This window comes from Zootoca vivipara, chromosome 8 (assembly GCF_963506605.1).
Source record: "Zootoca vivipara chromosome 8, rZooViv1.1, whole genome shotgun sequence".
NCBI lineage: Eukaryota > Metazoa > Chordata > Lepidosauria > Squamata > Lacertidae > Zootoca > Zootoca vivipara.
In genome coordinates this window covers 48,995,187-49,016,946 of record NC_083283.1, presented here as the reverse complement: position 1 = coordinate 49,016,946, position 21,760 = coordinate 48,995,187, and the positions used below count along the sequence as shown (strand labels likewise).

General features: G+C 41.4%; 1 protein-coding gene across 5 annotated transcripts in view; it reads left to right on the top strand.

Moving 5' to 3' along the window:
• The first annotated feature begins 810 nt into the window (after positions 1–810).
• The window catches only part of PIEZO2 (piezo type mechanosensitive ion channel component 2), a 224,260-nt gene continuing 203,310 nt past the window's right edge, over positions 811–21,760 (top strand). For all 5 annotated transcript variants that reach the window (XM_035124931.2, XM_035124936.2, XM_035124937.2 and 2 more), the window contains exon 1: positions 811–1,564. In XM_035124931.2, the coding sequence (XP_034980822.2) occupies positions 1,501–1,564 (64 nt within the window). In that variant the 5' untranslated portion in view covers positions 811–1,500. The remainder of the gene's footprint in view (positions 1,565–21,760) is intronic.

The following is a 21,760-nucleotide window of genomic DNA, read 5'->3' as shown; positions in this document are numbered from 1 at the left end:
AAACACCTTTTTCATTGAGCACAAACAACTGCCAAACTTTGTCTAGTTACAGAGGATAGCTTAAGTGAAGTCTATTGCCAATGTATTATTTCAGCTTCCAGTTTTGGCCAGCCAGACATGTGAATTCTTCATACTTTAAAAAAAAATAAATAAAAAAATAGTATCTAAATAGTTAAAAAAAACTAAGCACATATTACATATTATACCAACACTCACTTTAAAATTATATTTTACAATGCTTCTCTAAAGACCACAATTCAACTGTGCAATCCTAGGTACATTTACTTGGGAGTAAGAATGAGCCGGCCGTGCCCTGCAGGAGCGGCTGCCGCCGCCTGGCCACTTGCACACCTGCCCTCTCCAGCTGCGAGGACGGAAGCGCGGGCAGAGGCTGAAGCTCCCTCGGCAACGCGGCGGCAGGGCGCGAGCTACACTCCACTAGGAGAGAAAGCGCGCGCAATTCGCGGCCTCAGCCCACTCGCGGGCTCCTTTCTCTAGCGGCGGCCAGGCGCGGAGGAATGCGCGGGCGACGACAGGAGACAATACACCCGCTCTCCTGACCGGGAGCAAGCCGCTCTCTCTGGACAACACCTGGCTCGTAATTAGTCCCGTCAGGGAATCTCCTGCGAGCGTTCTGGGCGAAGGCGGAGCTGCTGGAGAAGGCGGGCTTGCCGCCTCCTCAGCCGCCTGAAACTCCGGCCTTCCTCGGCGTCTTTTCCGCGATTGGTTCGGGGCCGCTCCATCCCGCCCCGTCTGGCCCGCCCCGCCGAGGGGGCTGGGTCACTCCAAGTTTCATTGAGGTGGTGTAGGCAAAGCCCCGGGCTGTGGCGGCTGGACGGGAGCTTCGCGGCTGAGAAGACGCGGTGTTCTCGCCTGAGACCAAGCGAGCGCACAAGGGAGAGCTGGCCGCTGGGCAGCTTTCGACGCTCCCGCGATGCCTCCCGCCTAGACGCTCGGGACAGTTTGGTGGCGCCTCGCTCGGAGCGCCCGAAGTTCTGCTGGTCCCCGACGGGGCGGCTCTTGTTATGTCTGGGAATCTCGCGCGTGAACTGTGAGGATCCGGGACAGACTCAGCCATGCGCGAAAGAGACGGCTCGGTTTGAGCTAATCTAAGGCAGCGCTCAAGGCGATAACCCCCACCCCCACCCCCACCTCACGTCCGCCCCGATGAGGGCTGGAGCAAAATGTTCTCAAGTGAACAAACTAAAGACTTTCCTCTGCAAGAGAAACGGTGCGCCTTGAGTTGGAAGCCTTAAGAAGCTGATCTTGCTAGCCTCACTTCGGAGTTGTTGGGCTTTTTGTTGCTTTTTGGACGGGCTGCTCCGGAGATGTCGAAGGGCTCTTGAGAAGAAGCCTGCAGGACTCGCAGAGAGAATGCTCGTTTGCTCCAGCCCCGGACAAGGGTGGCCCTCGAAGATAGGAGCTGGCGCCTGGTGACATTGCAAGTGATCCTGTCCTCCTTTGTTTCGCCAAGACTCGAATTGGTCCCATCTCCCAGCGATGGCAACAGAAGTGGTGTGTGGATTGATCTTCAGACTACTACTTCCCATCTGTCTAGTCACTGGTATGCGGAGTTTTTTCTTGCTGGGACAGAGGGGGTGATAGTGGGGTGCGGGTAATGTAAGACCGTTATTCTGGAAGTAGGTGGTCTTAAAGTCTCTTTCTTGAATGTAATACACATATTGGATATTTTTTTCCTCTAAAACTGAGGCACCTTTTGTTTTACAGGGATGAATACTATATCACTTACGCCATACATATTATTTAAGAATAGCCTTATTTTAATGCAGTGGCCTCTGCCTTTTCTCTTCAAACTTTTCAGTTTTACTCCACCTGATCTGAAAGAAGCATTGCACCCAATGTATGTCAAATTAAATAGAAACTTACGCACTTTCAAAACTGATTTGTAGTGCAACCCTTTCCATGTCTACTCAGAAGTAAGTCTCCTTGAATTTAGTTGGATTTACTCCCAGGTTAGTATGTAAAGAATTGTAGCATTAGTATTTAAATAGTTGGCAGGGTGAAAAGATCTGTTCAACTTAATAAAATCCTACACATGCACAGACAGGAGTAAGTCCCATTCAGTATAATGGGACATTCGCCAGTGTATAAGGCTGCAGCCTAAACCTGTACAGAATTTAACCCGATTTGCTGCATACTCTCCTACAGCTTAAAGCACAGTTGCATATTAAGAAGTGAAAAAATACATTTTTTTGCATTTTCTGGGAAGTATGCATGCACCATTGATTCCTAAAGATCATAGTTCTGTTTTAAGGCCACACCTTAAAAAATGGCCTTTACATGAAAAGCATATTTTACATATGTTTGGGTTTTTTCTTACCTGAAAACAAAATCTAGTTTAAAAAAAACCCAAAAAACCCCAAGTTGGTTATGTTTCAAGCAGAGGAAAAGTTGGTTCTAGTTCCCTTGTATGACCAAAGGGAAATTATTTTAGACTGTCACCAGCAATTAATATTAATCTACGTCCACCTTATTGACAAAACAAGAATCTGAATAAATAAATGTTCATCTTTTAGGTTGAAGTCCCTAGCACACTTACTGTGGAGTAAGACCCATTGAACTCAGTGAGTTGAGTTTAGGATCACACTTCATATATTACAGGACAGAAATACTGCATGCAAGAGAATGAATCAAATAACAGCTGGTGAATGAACTTTGCCTAAAATTGAAATACCACCAGGATTATTGTGGTCTGTTAGTACAATGCAGAAAAAGAATTAAGAATTGTGTCCAGGATTTAAGATCATGCCTAGTCTAAATATTCAGATGGAGAGTAACACATGGAGCACTGATATTTGTTACAGATTAAGCTTTTGGTAACTCTTGGTTCCTTATTTACTGTTTATGGACCTGGTAATGCCTGTGACTTAAAGTCTGTGGGAGCACATTCCATTCACCTGGCACTCTGTAATTATAAATCCAGTTTAGATACTCCGTTCTGTTTCAAAGTATTGGTGTCTCAAACACATTGCCCACATAATTAGGTGGTGCCACTGATTTCCCTGTTGGTTGGGAAATCTGCAAAGGGATGCATCTATGCTGAGTAACTTCTAACTTTCTGGATAACCTCCTCCAAGAGTTGAGTCCTTTGAGGCATGTAGAAGCTGCCCCCTCACACCCAGTCATCAGATGCTGCTTCACCTTTCTAAACTATTTTGTTTTGACACATAGGAAGAGAGCATGAAAAATTATGTGCCCTCACTGAATTTCACAGTAGTTCCAGTAAATGGGCAAATATTCTTCAATGGATGATACTAAAACCAGCTAAATGTCACATCTTTAATAGAAAAAACACCCCAGTGCCCCAAAATCTTGTGGTTTCCATGAGCTGGATCACAAAGTTGAGGCCAAGCTGCCTGCAAAACTAAAGCATTCTATAACGGTGTAGCTGGTCAAGGCACAATTAAAATCATGAAAGTTTTGGGGTGGGTTTGTTTTCCCCCGGCTTTTAAACATTTGCTTTCGTATCTCTGTGGCGCAGAGGGGTGGGGACCAGAGTGTATGTGCTGTGCTGATAAGCTCTCAATCCTCTCCTTTAGAAAATGGTGCTCCCAGTGTCTTCAGAACAAGTGTAGATGAATAGATACTATTAACCCAGGAATCCGTTTTTCTAGTTAAATAATCAACCGTATTCATTAACAGGCTAAAAACTACTGTGATATGCCTGCTGTTATTATCATCTGGACTCACTTGCAACTTAACACCAGTGTCCTGAACTGCCAATCTTTTCTTTTTTTTACAGATTGTGTGAATTGCTATCTAGCGAGGTTAGCATCTGAATATTGCCTAGTTTAGAACCCTGTTAAAGGCCATTGTAATATTAAGGAGGGTGGATCAGACTAGTTTAGCAGCATAGTTTCATGGCACTAGCATGGAGAGTTGGCTCTAATAAAATGAGCCAAACACTTCTCAGGAGTGACTTGGCGAAATGCACCCTTGAGGTGGAGCTCCTGCCACAAGAGCCATGTTTCCTGTGCCTGAAGTGGGAAGTGCAACCTTGCCTTCCTCTGACCACGGGATTGCAAATCCTGATGATCTGGATCTCATTAAAACGCCTTCCTAATTATTTCTGTTCACTTGTGGAAACCATCCCAAATATTACAGGCTTTCAGCAGCTGAAGCAGCTGGATGAGGTTGTCAAGGCTGTTGCCCAGGTTTCAGTGCTTTTATTCTCCCCAAGTACCTTCTAAATCAAGTCTCCAGGATTCCCCATAACTCATACATAAACCTTGGAGGCTACCCAAAGCTGCTTGCTATTAGCCTTGGACTTAATTGTAATTGTTGTTTTATTCATTTGTTATCTGGGAAATGCCATTGCCTGAAGTACTCCTGAAGAAATCATTCATCTCCAAAAGGCACTTTGTCTTGCATTTGCTTCCTTTATAGAAAAATGATTTGTAACATCTACACAGACACATTCCTCCATTTGATCCCTTTTGCCTTTTCCATTTCTGTATGAAACACACCAATTGTTTTCAAGTCTGTTCTGATTTCTGAGCCAGGCAATCTTTTACATCTCAGTTCTGTCATCTCCAAAATGCATAATATTTCAATTTCCCCCATCTACCTTTCAGGTGTGAAATGTGAACTTTATGTAAACACACATGACCACCTATGAAGTTAGGGTAGCTGATGTGGTTCCATAGTCTTCTGACAGTTATCTCCCAGTGAAAGAGACCACATTCACACAATACATTTAAAGCATTATTTCCTAGCTCTGTATTCTTTCCTAGCTCTGTTTCCTTGCAGTTATCTCAGTCTTGCAGTAGACCATTTATCTGGACATGAGCAACAACTGCTTCCATTTCCACCACCGTTTTGAGTAATACCCCTCTCACTATATATAAGGGTCTGGTGACTTCTGTTTCAGTGTATCTGAAGAAGTGTGCATGCACACGAAAGCTCACACTAATGACAAACTTAGTTGGTCTCTATGGTGCTACTGGAAGGAATCTTTTTATTTTGCTTCCAGGTAAGTAGCTTGCCAGGTCCATCATTTGAGCTATGTTGTGCTACATTTGTGCTTTTTCTTGAGGACTAATTTACTTGTGATTACCTGATCACAATAGTAGTTAACATAAGCACCTGCCTTTGTTAGTTGCTCTGGGGGGCATAGAAGTTCGAGGTGCTTATGTCTCATTGGAATGAATGCAAGAAAGCATGTTCAGATCAGCTTCTCGAGAGATGTACAGTGGCAAAGCTGTTCTGCATAAACTGGCTCCTTGTGAGCCTGTAAATAAGTTCTCTTAAGGACCCTTCTGATCCCAATTGCTCTTTCTTTGTGTCTGTAATTCCTTTTTCACGTGATATTGCACATTTGGATTTTATCCGAATGCAATGGGGATGGGCCCCATTTCTATATAGAAATTGGTAATGAGAGGCAGCTGGCTACTCTGTGGAATAATGTATGTATCCAAGAGATTTAAACTGCATTTTTTGTTTATGCAGTAGGCCTGTAAACAATTCTCAGCTTGTGAAAGCAAACTCCAAGTTGATGGCAGTCCAATGTACAACCCAGTTAAAGCCAAACTCTTTGGACTGGCACCAGTTTAGTCCCACTATTATAATGGAGACTGATAGGCTTTAAGACTTGCTGTACAAGAATAAAAGCAGGTAACATGTGGCATATAATTTAGAACTGGCCTTCTAAAGTGTGCACACTGTCTGGTCCCATGTTTTGGGTGCTGCCATCCTCCCCCACCCCCAGAAAATGAAGCTCTTTGTTTTACCAAGAGCCTGAAAGGAAGCTGCAGGAGGCATGGACAAACATAAAAGTAGAGACTGATTTATGGACAGAAGCCTCGGCCCTGGGTCCTAGATGCTGAAGATATGCTGTGGTGCAGATCAATGATTTATTAGTTCAATTTATTGTTAATGGTTTATTTAGTTAACAGTTGCCTTATAAAATAGCTTGCTTTTTTCCTTCCAGGATACAGGGTTTGCATTTTCTTTGGTTGTTTTAGGAGGGAGTATAGCTTAGTAAAACAGGTACTTGATTTGACGAACATCTGGTCTTTCATTAAATGTATTAGAGTTGCTGTCAATTTTTGTGGCAATATTGGAGGTTCATGCTCAGTCAAGACACTTGAGAAATTTAGAAGTAAAAGAAGTGTTGTTGAAAAGAGAAAAAATATAATGGGATTACTGCACACCTGATCTTACTATAGTGCTGAAGATAGCCCTCAGCTGAGCCACTGATTTCCAGGCTATGTGTTTTAAATGTTGTGAATAAAGGCCAATTTTGGGTGTGTCTTCCCTATGTGGACATACAGGAATGTTGGAGGTGGGAAGGGTGCATTGAGTGGGTGGTATGCACAGGTGTGCTCTCATTCCAGTTCCCGTTTGGGGCTGGGTTGACCTGATGACGTTGTCTGCACCTGCTCAAGCTGTTTTGTTGGTATCATTATCTGCCTCTCATTAGCACTGGATTGCCTCTACACATTTGGATCTCATCAATAAATTCCATATGCAGTGGTAGTTATTAATACATGGGAACTAAGTTTTACCTAAAGTTTGGAGTGACTATTAAAGTTTCTACATCAGAGAGGTATCCAAGGAATTTTGAGAGAAGTAAAACAATTTGATAAGACCAGCAACACTTCTCATCATGGAGGTAAATATTTCTATTTAATCCCTTCTTTTTACATTCAGTTCATCCCTTTGGGAGAGTCTTAATTAGTCTTCTTTCTGACATCCCAGTCTTCTTTTTGTTCTAATATGTAACCCACCTATCTGCATTCCGCAGCAGTGATGTCTTGCTGTAAGAGCGGTTTCATATGATGGGTCTGAACGTGCATCTAGGACAGGCTTCCTCAAACTCGGGCCTCCAGATGTTTTTGGCCTACAACTCCCATGATCCCTAGCTAGCAGGACCAGTGGTCAGGGATGATGGGAATTGTAGACTCAAAACATCTGGAGGGCCGAGTTTGTGGAAGCCTGACCTAGGATATTAGCTAATTTGGTTAGGTGCCATTTTCTTTGTGAACTAGACAGTGAGATTGATCATCATTGACTAGCAATTAGCAGTGAATCCTGCAGTTAGTATGGGATTTAAATCAGTGTTTTAAAGTGCTTTACTTGACTATTGACCTATCATGTCTATTTTTATCTAGGATAGACTAATTTGAAGTCCGTCCCCCCTAATGAGAGAACAATCCAAATTAAATTTTCTTGGTTTAATGCATATACTTCCCAAACAAGGATGCATATTATTTAGTTGCTATAAAACAGCTAAAACTAATGGTAAACAGAACATTTCTGCTGTTTTCATCAGGCCGTTTGTCCCCTCTGTAAAGGGCTATTCTTCAATAAGTTTCAGGGAAGGTGAAATTTCTGTGAATTTTGAGCTTGAGTTTCACTTTCATTTAAGATGAGGTGGGCATGGCTTGGTGGTTCTTCCCTACACATCCATTTTTTACACTTAAAAACCCCCATTAATATTGCTTTTGGTTGTTGCTGTTGAGACTCTCAAGTTTTTCCACCATGTTCCTTTTCCCTGTTTATCCCTGTGGATCTGACACAGGCAGGAAAGGGAGAGGCAGCAGGGAAACCTGGAAAAGTCTCAGTCTTGGACTGGCAGCCAAAGATGGCTTTTCTGAAAGCATAAAAACCAGGGGTGGGTAGAAACCAAATCTCAGCCATCTCGATGGTTCTAGGTAACTTACACCCTCACATTTCCAGGTTGGGCTTGGAGAGATCCCTCTGTGAAACTCTGGAAAGCTGCTGCCCGTCAGACTTGTAAACCATCCCACCAAGTGAGATTTTAAAAAGAGCAGGGATGACAGTCATCCCAGGTGAGCCCTGGAGCATACTATGCTTGAGGAAACTCATTGAGCTGCTGGAGTGTATATTCTGAAGATGGATTGCCGAGCTGTTGAGTTGAGTATTGTTCAGAGAGCATTTTCCCCCTGGATGTAATGGCATATGGGAAGGTGGAGTGGGTTTGTGCTGTCCCTATGACCGTGGAGAGGAATCAGTGACAGAACTGGGAGATCCTGCTTTTAATTGAATGTGGAATCTTCCCAGGCTTTGTGAGGCAATAAAACATACTTTGTGTAATAGTTAAGAAGGCCCAATGTAGAATATGTTTTGGGTGAGAGCCAAGGAATGGGATAAGTTGTTAATTTGATCTGTGCTTTGGGAGGAAATGATGGGGGCTAATAAGGGTTGTGGGATGATCTACATGTTCTTTAAGGATCTAGGGATGGTAATTCTATATGGGGAATAGGCTGAGAAACATTAACTCAACTATCATTATGTAGCACGAGTTATATTAGGAAGGAAAAAAATGGCAGGTGAGAGCAGAGAGAGGAAGGTTAAATGCCCCCAGATGTTCAGAGAAGTGGCTTTTTCATTAATACTCTAAACCTCACTCTTGGGCTTTTCTTCTAATAGCTATAAAAGGTATTATTGTCTTTTGTACCAAGCCATTTTTAAGAGGAAATAGACATGAAACTCATTTGCTATTTAAAAATGTTTACCTAGCTGAACTCCCCTTTTGATAATAGGCTGAAGGCGTGCATTATTCTTAATATCATTATTATGATGATTAATTATTTACCACCCTTCGCCCTAAGGTCCCAGGATGGGTGATAACAATTAAAACACATTGGCACATTATTGACAAAATATAAACTCCAGAATGTGAGATAGCAAGTCCGAACTAGAAGTAAGTTTTGCATTTTAGATGTCCGTAATAGTATAAATGCCACTGAAATGAGATGAAGCTATTTGTTCTCATTTGTGTTCATGGAAATGAAGCTCTGGTGTGCATACACATACCTCACTACCTGAGTTTTCCTGCTCTGTGTACCTGCCCAGTCTCTTGAATTTGAATAACTGTTCCAAATACTGTAGTGAAGCAGGAAATCTGTTATCAGACTCATTAGAAGAGATTACTGTATGTATCATTTCTTTGATGGATGAATTGGGCACATAAGCCAATGTTGCATCTGTCGGAGTGATACACAAGACTTCAAAGCTTATTGCTCAGGAAAGAAGGTGGCCATAGAAAAACAGCTTGGAGCAAAAGCCCCTGCTGTCTAAAAAAACTCCCCAAAACATTGAAGGTAAAGGTACCCCTGACTGTTAGGTCCAGTTGCAGACGACTCTGGGGTTGCGGCGCTCATCTCGCTCTATAGGCTGAGGGAGCCAGTGTTTGTCCGCAGACAGCTTCCGGGTCATGTGGCCAGCATGACTAAGGCGCTTCTGGCGAACCAGAGCAGCGCATAGAAATGCCGTTTACCTTCCCGCCAGAGCGGTACCTACAGTGGTACCTCAGTTTAAGTACACAATTGGTTCCGGAAGTCTGTACTTAACCTGAAGCGTACTTGACCTGAAGTGAACTTTCCATTGAAAGTAATGGAAAGTGGATTAATCCGTTCCAGACGGGTCCGCGGAGTACTTAAACTGAAAGTACTCAAACCGAGGCGTACTGAGGCATGACTGTATTTATCTACTTGCACTTTGACGTGCTTTCAAACTGCTAGGTGGGCAGGAGCTGGGACCGAGCAACGGGAGCTCACCCTGTTGCGGGGATTCGAACCGCCGCCCTTCTGATCGGCAAGCCCTAGGCTCTGTGGTTTAGACCACAGTGCCACCCCCGTCCTCCACAGCGCTACCAGAGACGGGAACAAAAGGATTCAGAAAAGCTGAAAATAAAAGACTTCACACAGTTCTTCCTGCCTGGAAATAGAAGGCTCACTTCAACATGGACACTAATGTAGGCCACAAGCTAGATGGCACCCCTCTCGAATGAGGTCCTTTCTTGTTGGAAAAAGAAAATTGTAACAATATCTTAAGAAAAGAATTTGTAGCACAAGCATACATAAAGGAGCTTGGTAAAAACAACAACTTGGAAATAACTAATGCTTCCAATGAAACATGAGGCTTGACTCTTTAACATAAACAATACAGCAACAAAAGAAGTACAGTATGCTGTATCCATGACAAAAAGAGCAAAAATTACAAAAAAGAAAATTTAGATATACACAACAAGTTTGAAGATGCAGGAAATCGAAATAGGAGAAATAATTTAGGTTTTCTTTTCTTTTCTGTTCTTTTTTGGAGGCAATGGAATAGAATGTTCCTGTGCAATTTATTGCCTTGTGGCTTAAATCACTGTTTCCAGACCTGATAATCTCTGCTGATGATTTTGAATGGGCATACAGAGTACTTGGACCCAAACTGGGGGAGGGAACTCTTTCCCTCAGCCCCAGTAATATAATTGTCTGCTTTGCCCATTGGGGGAAGGAGGAAATGTGGAACAAACTGAGGAACCTAATTAATAATAATAATAATAATAATAATAATAATAATAATTTATTTATACCCCGCCCTCCCCAGTCAAAACGGGCTCAGGGCGGCTCACACCAATAAAATTACAATAAAACATAAAAAGCAATTGATTAAAATACAGATTAAAATACAGTATTGAATTTTAAAATGCAGCCTCATTTTAAGTAGTCCATAAATCCAAGCCATGAGGGAGGAAAAAAACAGGGGTCAGACTAAGTTCAACCCAAAGGCCATATGGAACAGCTCTGTCTTGCAGGCCCTGCGGAAAGATGAAAAATCCCACAGGGCCCTGGTCTCCTGTGAAAGAGCGTTTCACCAAGTTGGGGCCAATACTGAAAAGGCCCTGGCCCTAATAGAGGCCAATCTAGCCACCTTATGGCTCGGGATCTCCAGAATATTGTTGTTTGTGGACCTTAAGGTCCTCCACGGGGCATACCAGGAGAGGCGGTCCCGTAGGTACAAGGGTCCCAAAACAAAATAAGAAAATTCCTTCCAGTAGCACCTTAGAGACCAACTAAGTTTGTCATTGGTATGAGCTTTTGTGTGCATGCACACTTATATCCATAACATATAAAAACAGCCCTGTTATGGTGATCTTGGTTTTGAAACACACACACACACACACACACACACACACACACACACACACACACACAAACAATATGTGCTTGTACAATTAAATGGCAAGTAGCAGGAATTAAATATTATTGGGGCTTCCCCTTCCATCTTATCTTCATGAGAGGATTAACATAGCTCATACCGTAGCAACAAATGGCATGAGAAGACGTGGTCTATTTATTTGTATCATTTATTGTTCCTTTGATCCTTGTTTATAAAATAGTTATTAAAAAAAGATTGTCATAATCTTTAGAAGGCTCTTTAGCTGGGTTTAAGCATTTCTGTCTTGTTTGATTATACACTGTTGTCATGTTCCATTGAAGCATAGGAGCCAGCTCCTAGGGCCAAGGGGGCTTTGCCCTCCCCAATAAAATATTTGAGGGAGCTGGTACCCCCAAAGTTGATGAGCTTTGCCATTCAGATGGTGTTTATGTGTGCAGAATCATGTGATCAATTATGTGGGATGGGGTGGGGCTTACATGGGCTCTGACAATAGTTTATTCAAGTTGGCACCCCTGCATTGAAGCAGCAATAATGTTACCAATTTTTAACTGAAGTGGCTTGCATTTGTACACCTGAGTGCAGATGTTTGGTGTCATGTATCAATAATTTGCATGTGTGAAACCAGCCTCATAGATCAGTCATCAGTTGCTGTCTCTTACCATACTGTCCAATTACCTAACAATGGCAAGCAAATTGGTAGGTGATAAAGCTATTGTGTTTGTATTCAGGCTCAATGCCAGAAATGCTATCATGTTAAGTGGAAGCAATCTCTCTGCATGTTTTGGTTAAAACTAAATGAGCAGAGATGCGGTGGGACAACTGATACTTCTGTTGCTGCTGTTTCTTCTGCTTTTCTTCTGCTTGGTATAAATGAGTGGAAAACCTGATGATTACTTAAGTAGTCAGCTTCTATGGAAAAGTGAAGGTAGGTATGGTAGAATTTAAAACTACCATGTGTCCTAATGGTAGCATTTCTTATACCCATTTGATTTACTTTAATTTATTTACAGTATTATATTTTTTATACCGGCCTTTATCAGTAGATCTTGGCAGTTCACAACATAAAAGACAACATAAAAACACAAAATACATGATAAAAACGAGAACAAAAAAACACAAACCTCCTCTCCTCCCCCAAACACATTTTTAAAAGGGTATTGGATGTTAATCAGCCCAAGGCCTGGTTGAACATTTTCACCTGGCACTTAAAGATGAGTAATGAAGGGGCCACCTGAACCTCCCTGGGGAGAGCATTCCACAAGCCACTGCAGAAAAAGCCTGTTCTCTTGTTGCTTCTCTCTGGACCTCGGGGAGGGGGGCACATGAAGAAGGGCCCCAGATGATGATCTCAGAGGCTTGTGTGTATGTGTTACTACGTTCTGTAGCCCTCTTAAGGCATTACGCCTGGATATGCCATAGGTAGGGACATTTTTGAGCCCAAAGGCCCTATTTTTGCACAGGTTGCTGCATCCATCTGTGAGGTGCATCCATGTAGTGGGCAGGGTCAAAAGCAAAAGCGGGCAAAGTAATCTGGCCTTTGTACAGTAGGCTACATTCCAGCCATACAAAAGTCAGAGGTTTCTAGTCACACACACACACACACACACACACACACACACACACACACACACACACCTCTTCATCCTCTATCCAGACAAGGAAGAAGCACAATCCATCTGGGTGAAAGCACTTGGGGTGGGTGCAGAGAAGCCTGGAGGCCACATTATTTCTCCAGGCCTGAGGTACTCCGCTTCTGGTGTAAAGGGAGGAGCTGCTCGTGTTGGCCTAACCTGGAGTGTCTCTGAGGTTGCCTACTCCACCTCAACTTTTGTGTGTTTAACAACCATAATTTGCTAAAAACTTTTATTTGTCCAACAAGCAGGAACACACAGTTTAGGGAAATGCTGCAACAGTAGACCAAAACCCCTATGGAATAGTTCTGTGTAGTTGCTGAATAATGCAGGGGACAAGATGGAATCCTGCAGATCCCCAGAGACCAGATCTCATGGGGCTGAGCTATAGTTACCCCTTCTACAATTGTAAAACAGTATCTCTAGCCCCGTCCTGCTTAGCTGAGGTGGAGGTGTGGGAAGGAAAGTGTGAGTGCTGAAAAAGAAAAGGAGCAGGTTGTGTTGTATGTGAAAGAGGTGCTAGCAAAGGAGTAGGATGGATTGCACCTCTTGTGGCTTTTAGCCCTTGAGTGTTTGGTTTTTAGGGCCATGATGTATTGATGATATGCGGAAGCAGATTATGAAGGTCTGTGAGCTTTTGCTGTTGTACACTGCTCTTCTGTCAGCTTTTTGCCTTTGTGCAATGTTGCCAATTGATTTTCTAGATGCATGTAAGTGCATCTGCTGACATGCTCACTTTTGACATCCTCTTTTATGCCTTCCGTATCCTTCTCTTTGACATTTACAACTAGAATTTCTTACACCTCCCACACTGATATGTAGTTCAATGTACCTTTTGTTCTGATGAGAGCAGATGAATAATTCATGACTTAAACCCATCCTGCCTGCTTTCTCGGAGACCACATGTGAGATGTAGTCTGGTCTATGGATTAAAGTGCATAAGCAATCCGTCTCTAGAGAGCAATACACTTTTAACCATAGCAGGCGACTTACAATACTGTTTGTAAACTGCTTATATAGCACATAAGGCAGTGTGTGCCACTTTGGAGGCCTGTCTATTTTATAACTATAAATAAAAGTTTGTTTTCATATAATAGATAGAACATGTTTTCACTACTGCCAATGTGTGTTTGTTTAAAAGTTGAAGCACTTTCAGACAGTTGCATGATTTTGAAGCTTCTGTTAGAGAAACAAGGTAGGCTGCATGCAGACTACCAAATAAGTCTATCACTGACTAAAGCTTTTGAATAATCTGAAGGTAGTTTCTCCCATCCTCTTCTTCCCAATTTCTTTCAAATATTTCGTTTGAAGTTCCTGAGAAATTGAAATGGCAAGGAGAAATTGAAATGGCAAGGTTTCTTCTTTTGTTGTTGTTAATTGCAGTCCTGCTGTGCTTTGCTATTTGATTAAATTAATAATTAGTAGCTGATATGTGAGGGTGCAATCCACATTGAAGCCCGTTTTTGTCTGCAAGGCATCACTGTACTAATATTTTTCACGAATGTAGTTGCTGCTCATGGGAAACCCTGTAAGGATTGCCTTTGTTCATAATGCGATTCCCTGCTACATATTGCTGTGAAGGATACTGTGACATTTTTCTTTATCTTGCAATGTGGGAAGTAGGTGGCACTTGAAAGGTCACTTTTTTAAAATCGCATACATGAATGCATAGACAGTTAATGCTAGTTAATGGAGACTGTGATCTCTGCATCGTCCTACATAGGGAGAGGTTGGATCTGCAGATATGGCTGTATGTACAGTGGTACCTTGGGTTACAGACGCTTCAGGTTTGACTCCACTAACCCAGATATAGTACCTCAGGTTAAGAACTTGGCTTCAGGATGAGAACAGAAATCACGTGGCGGCGGCAGTGGGAGGCCATCATTAGCTAAAGTGTTACCTCAGGTTTAGAACAGTTTCAGGTTAAGAACGGACCTCCGGAACGAATTAAGTTCTTAAGCAGAGGTACCACTGTATATGGATGGGCAGCTCCTTCCCCCGCCATGCAATTACTTTGCTGAGGGGGTGGGATGTTTGTGGAGACTCATACTATCCTACCTCTGAAGTTAAAAATGAAGTGGGGAGGAAGGTGGGTAAAAGGCTACTGAACTAGTACAGTACTGAACGACCCATCATCTTACCTTCCAAGTTCCGGACTGCAGAATCCGGGACCGGCAGCCATTTTACACCGGAAGTTGCGTCAACGAAACTTCCGGTGTCGCTTCGCCCATCTATGGGCACCAAAATGGCCGTCGCCAACACCGGAGGTCACGTCTGTGCACTTCCGGACATGCGTAGATGTGACTTTTGAAGCTGGCGGCAGCCATTTTTGGTGCCCATAGTAGGGCAAATCGGAAAGAAAAAAATGGCCGCCAGCAGGAGAAAATAATGGAGAAAAACGGGAGACGAAGTGATACGGGGGACCACCGGGAAAAGGTAAGAAAAAACGGGTTTTCCCGGTGAAAACGGGAGACTTGGCATCTATGCCCATCATCACTACTACTACTATTACGTACTAATAGCAGCATGTGTGTGGTTCACATGGAAATTGACAGAGAAAGATTGGGGCATGCAGTGCGAGCCTAATATAAAAGCAAGAAACAGCAATACTGCGAAAAAGTGTTCATGTGGGTTGGTCCAAAGTCTTCACAAATTGTTAGGGTTAGACAAAGAGGAGGAAATCCTTTTCAGTCCTCACACTTTATAACTCAGTCCAACAAAGGAGATTTGTGTGGAGAAGTGGTGTTACACAAACCTGCAGGAATTGCAGGCCGAATTTGGATAGGCCTTCCAATGAGTCCATGCTGCACAAACTATTGGAGAACAATGCAGTATCCTGGGTTGAAATAAAAATCAGGTATAGGGGCTCTGCTGCTCCTTTTTTAAAAACAACAACAACAAATAATTTATTCAAAAGTCACAATATAATATATTTTCAATAAATATACCCCCTCCACAGACACCTCTGTGATGATGGTGGCAATAAAATGCCCTGTTCTTCTTCAATAAAAGAGAAAAAGGGAGACCAGATCGTGTCAAAGGTATCTTTTTTGGAGATGCCTTTGATTAGTCGCCCGTGGTATGTAAGGCATTCCGATAGAGCAGTGCTCCAGATGTTATTAACCCAAGCCTCTGTTGGTATATTAGAAGTTTCCTTCCATCATTGGGCAATAACTAATCTAGCTGCTGTGAACAGGAAAGAAATTAATTATTTATATTTAAGGGTAGAATTTGGGGTCAGATCTAATAATAAGGCAAGTGCCAAATTAGGAGGGATAGATTATTTTGTGATTTTGGAGGTCAGTTTTAAAACTTTTCCCCCAAAGGCATGGACCTAACTAAACTACCAGTCCTTAGTTGGGGAGTTTAGAAGGTGCTGGATTTATTTATGTATGCATTTTAATAATTTATATTCTGCCTTTCTACATAGCCACCTTGATCACTATTCTGATAACTTTTTTATTTAAAAAAACCTAATTAAAAGTTTAAAAGTATTAATATTTAAACAATTAAGAAAATTGGAAATTAAAGAAAAGAAATCATCTTGAAGGTAATTAAAACACCCAAATTTACCCTAAGAAAAGCAATAAAAATCTCACTTGAACAAAATTATGTGGATCAGGCAGATCATCACTGGGAAGCAACCACATCACAACATCCTTCTTTGGGTCAGCAAGACATACTTCCTATGATCTGCGCATCCCACATGATTCCTTTGGAGAATTGTTACAAAGACAGTATGGGCTCCACTCTTTAAAAAGCAACTGTCTTACTGTGCCAGGAAACTATGAATTGCACTTTGCTTGAGTCAGCAAAGTTGCAGTTAGTCCTCATTGTTGGAGGGAAACAACTTAATCACCTACTAAACACTGTTCCTAGCACGATCTAATTTTTAATCATATTGCATGTGTCATAAAATGGCCCAGCTGGCAAAGTAAAAAAAACTGAAATAGCTCAATATTTAGCAGGACAGTAGGTGCTGTTAAAGTTCTTGCCACTGGTTGTGGTTCTCATAGGAAGAGATTCTCTAGCTGGCTTCTCTTTCCTTTTTTCTGTTCAGCACTCATACAGGATGCTGCCCACTTTCTCCATCTCACTGATTATTTGGCATGACTATGATGCTAACCCATGTTAATCGCATATCAGTGCAACAATTACATTGGTTGAATTAAACATTGTGTTAAGTGGAGTAAGTGCAAGCACAACAAGATCTGATAACAACAACAACAACAACAACAACACTTTATTATTTATACCCTGCCCATCTGGCTGGGTTTCCCCAGCCACTCTGGGCGGCTTCCAACCAAATATTAAAAACAATACAGCATCAAACATTAAAAACTTCCCTAAACAGGGCCGCCTTCAGTTGTCTTTTAAAAGTAAAATACTGTAGTGGCTTATTACCTTGACATCTGCTGGAAGGGTGTTCCACAGGGCAGGCGCCACTCCCGAGAAGGCCCTCTGTCTGGTTCCCTGTAACCTCACTTCTCGCAGCGAGGGAACTGCCAGAAGGCCCTCAGCGCTGGATCTCAGTGTTCGGGCTGAACAATGGGGGTGGAGATGCTCCTTCAGGTATACAGGACCGAGGCCGTTTGAGCAATGAGCCCTTCCTTCCTTCCTTCCTTCCTTCCTTCCTTCCTTCCTTCCTTCCTTCACCCATTCTCTTTATAAATTCTGCAGATCAGAAGTGCTGCTGATACTTTAGTTGTGGACAACAATCCAAATGATGGAAGTTATGTACCATTTTGTGTTTGTTAAATCAGACATGTGCTGATTTTAGCATATACACTTTGCAAAGCTATGTGGAGTATTTGGAGGTGATTTCCTGTCTGTATATAGTTGTTTTATCTTTGCTTAATTAAAAAACCTTAACACACAGCATAACAATACATCATAAATATAAAATAATAAAATAATCATATTCCCCCACATTTAACAAGCCATGGGTTATTTAACGGCCAAAAGCCTGGATAAAGAGGAATGTATTCATCTGATGCCTAAAGATATGTAATGATGCTTCCAGGCGAGCCTCTCTCTCTATTTACTACTTGATCAGAAGACACAGTGCCCAGCAAACTTTTTGGGGTGGGAAGCATAACATGATAGCGCAGAAGAGCCTTTCAGGGAGGCTTCAGCTGACTATGACAGTCAGCACAAAATAAACAGGTTTTAAAGGTTTCATTTATGTGACCTTTGTGTGGGTTGACTGACCAAGTCATGTCCTTTGTTTAAGTAGTAAGTAAATGCTTATGGGTGGGAGTTAACATCATATAACTGTTTTGTAACCTTGCTTGTGTCACCTCATTTATCATATAACTGTCACTGCGGCTGCATTTTGCATGGATGGCTGATCTGTTTGCTTAGCATCTAGGAAGAAACAAATGTATGTAGTAAATCTGTCCTGGATATATAATGATTGCATTGGATTGGGGCTTATCAAAAAGTTGAATGCATATTTGTTTTTTTGTTTTTTGTTTTTAAAAACCAAGATACAATTGGATGATAACACTATCATGGCTTATTAAGCTGGTTACAAAAATAAAATAAAAAGCCTCTATTGGTCATTGAAATTATTAGTGTATAAAGCACCTCTGAGAGATAAAATCAGGAGAAAGGGCCCCTTTCAGCAATTGTTTTCACTTACTGCAGATTTGCTAGGGAAAATACATGAGTGCTATGACACTGTAGAAACTGGCTGGTTTATTCTGACAGGAGCTTTCAGAGACCAATCTCTAAATAGAATTACCAGTTTGGAAGTTCAGGGGCAGTTCATTCAACTATCATGAAATTAGATTTTCCACTCTTGGGCAAGTAGAAAGCAACAACTAAGTTTTCTTCTGGATAGGCCTAACCTAGACATGAACATCTTAATATTAGGCAGGCAACTTCATTTAACTGTTTTTTATGTCAGTAAAAGTTTTTTGGGGGCAAGCCTACCCAGACATGTAATTTTGTCGTGTATATTTGTTCTTAAAAACTGTTGATTTTATCTCTATTTTGATCTATTTTATTATGTCTGCTTTTTAAAAAGCCTGCTTTTAAAAAAAAGATGAATATTTTATACCATTTTATGTAAACCTCTTGGAGATTTATTTTGATTAAGGGATATGTAAATCTTGCTAAATAAAATAAACAGAACAAAAGCAAAACATTGATGACAAAGAAATATCATCAACACAACTTAACCTCTCTCTACGATCTTGGCAGTCTTACACTACCATTAAATTATTTTTATTTATTTATAATATAATATAATATAATATAATATAATATAATATAATATAATATAATATAATATAATAAATAAATAAATAAAACTGGTGATTTTCTGAATAGTTGGCATTGACATCTACTATTGACTTTGTTACAAAATAAATAATGTATGTGGAATGACACCCCCCCCCCAAATGAGCTAGCTGGCCACTAAATTCTTTCTTTTAAAAAAAAACCAGCTCAATTTAAGCAAACATTTAATTAGATGGCAGGATTCACAAAACAGATGACTGAGATGGCAGGCTGCTGAAACAATTTGCGTTAATTAAAGACCAAAAAAGATAGAGATGGCTTTGAAATGTATAGTTTCTCCCCACCATGTATAGTTTCTCCCCACCCTCCTAGTTCTGCAGAGTACTTGCTTCTTGCAAAAATCATGACTAGCATAACTGAAAGGTTTCCTCTGCATTTGCAGGAACTAATGGCCAAATACCAAATACATGCAAAGAGCATAGTTCACAAATGGAGCAGAAGTTTATAAATTACAGGGTTTCCAGCAAAGTGCAACATGTGGCCTCCTACATGTTCATTTTCCCAGAGAAAGCGTCGGTGTATGTATAAATGCATGCACCATTTATGTTCACACTGTGCATATTTTGTGCTCGGGAATAGCTTCCAAGAGTAAAATAAATAACCCAACTGATTTGGTATTAGTCTCTTAAAATAGACTCCCAGAGATACAGCTTTAAAGCAGCATACACATGTCCTGTCAGATTCCTCTGGAAGAATTTCTGATTAGGAATGCAGGAAGATTGTGAAAAAAGATTGTACAAAGTTATTGGAAAGTCATAGGTTATCGAGAGAGGGGTCTAGGGAGGGAAATTCCTTTGTTTTGTTCATATCTGCATTACCTTTAGACTTACTTTAAATAAGTAAAACCAATTTCCTGCACTTATTGAAGCGTTGAAGTGTTGTTGTTGTTTTTTTAAAGTAAAGCTTCTGTGTCCTACAACAAACACTGCAACTCAAAGGAAATTCGCAATGCTGTGTTTGAAGAAAATGGTGAAAAATACTGCAGGGAACATACAGTCTCCCCAAGAACATCTAAGAGTGCAGTCCTATACTGAACAGCAGTAGAGCTTCTGCTTTACAGAAGGTCCCAGGTTCCGTTTCCAGCATCACCAAGTAAGACAGGGAGAGATCCCAGTCTGAAACACTGGAGAGCCATTGCCAGTCTCTGAGCTGCATACTTCCAAGGAAGGCTTGAATTGATTTGTTTCATTAGCACTATAATGTTATTGGGTTTGTGTGAAATAATTGATTTTTAAGACCAAACTAAAGAGAACCTTTGTAACGTAGGTATTGTTGTAAGTGCAGCTTCCACGCATATTTCGGGAGAGCATTCGGGGAAGCCACACTTGGTTATGATTGTATAGGCAGAGTTCCACAGGATGCCTCTTAGTGTAGCTATGTGCTTAGAGTATCAGGGGAGTACAAAAGTAAACTCCAGTTTGGGCTGTAGTTAAATATATCTGTTTAGTTTGTTGTATTGCACTTCGGGGGGGGGGAGCTTTCATTGCTGCCTGATCCCATGCATGTTTTTTTATTATCATCAAGAAGTAGATTCTACTGAGTTCAGAGGGATTTACTCTGATGTAATAATAATAATAATAATAATAATAATAATAATAATAATAATAAATAATTTTATTTATACCCCGCCCTTCCCAGTCAAGACCGGGCTCAGGGCAGCTAACAACGAAAATATAAACACAAGTATAGAAAAAAACAATTCAGTTAAAATGCAGATTAATACAATGTTAAAATTCAATTTTAAAATTAAAAATCTACAAATAAGATAAAACCATTATGAGATAAAACCTTAGGGGAGGGTAATCCCGGGGTCAGACTGCGTCAGTCCAAAGGCCAAACGGAACAGCTCTGTCTTGCAGGCCCTACGAAAAGATGACAAATCCCGCAGGGCCCTAGTCTCCTGAGACAGAGCGTTCCACCAGGTCGGGGCCAGTACTGAGAAGGCCCTGGTCCTGGTCGAGGCCAGCCTAACCACCTTATGACTCGGGATCTCCAGTATGTTGTTATTTGTGGACCTTAATGGCCTCTGCAGGTCATACTGGGAGAGGCGGTCCCGTAAGTGTGTATAGACTAGCATCCTTGGTCTTGCTGGTGTTTAGTTAGAGCTTGTGTAAAGTCTTCTGCCCGTGTAACATTATTTGGTCAGTTTGCTAGCTTTCTGAGACATTTTGGTAATAGAATATATATAAAGAGATATTGCCTCTGCCCATTCACATATGAATGGTATAATGCTGGTGAGATTTGAAACAACTTCTCTTTTATTCAAAACCACAGGGTATTTTTGGGTGTGTGTGTGTGTGTGTGTTTTGGTAACAATACCATTACATTCATGCCCTCAATATTATAAATTTTGCAGCAATTTTGTTACCTTGGGCTCATTAATTTTCAAACCATCTCATTTCCCAAATGTCACAGTTTGCTGACTAGCTGGTCATGAGTGTTGACCCAAACCTGCTATTCTGGTATTGTAGTGAGCAGAATGTTGGAGTCCAGTTCTTGGAAATATCTGACAAGTACCCTATGCAATCTGTGATCCCAAGAAGCTTACCCTAAAGCTAGGGAGCAGTCCTGATGTCTTCCAACTGCAGTTGCTTCTGGTCTGCCCCAGAGGGCCTCCAAATTACAGGAGAATCATTTTGGTGGCATAAGAAGCCTGTGATAGCCTCAGAGGGACTTGGATGTCTGTGGAAGTTTCCCCCAAAGTCCTTTTGGATTTTGGCCTTGGCAAAGGCTGCAGACATATTTTTTTTCACTTCTTAATAGGGTGTAACAGCAATTTGTGTTGTGAGCTAAACAGAGACATGTTTATGCATTAATAAGCTTTTCATGTTTTTCAGGAAGTTTGCTTGTTTTTGACAACATTTTATTTAACCAATCTAGTTTTT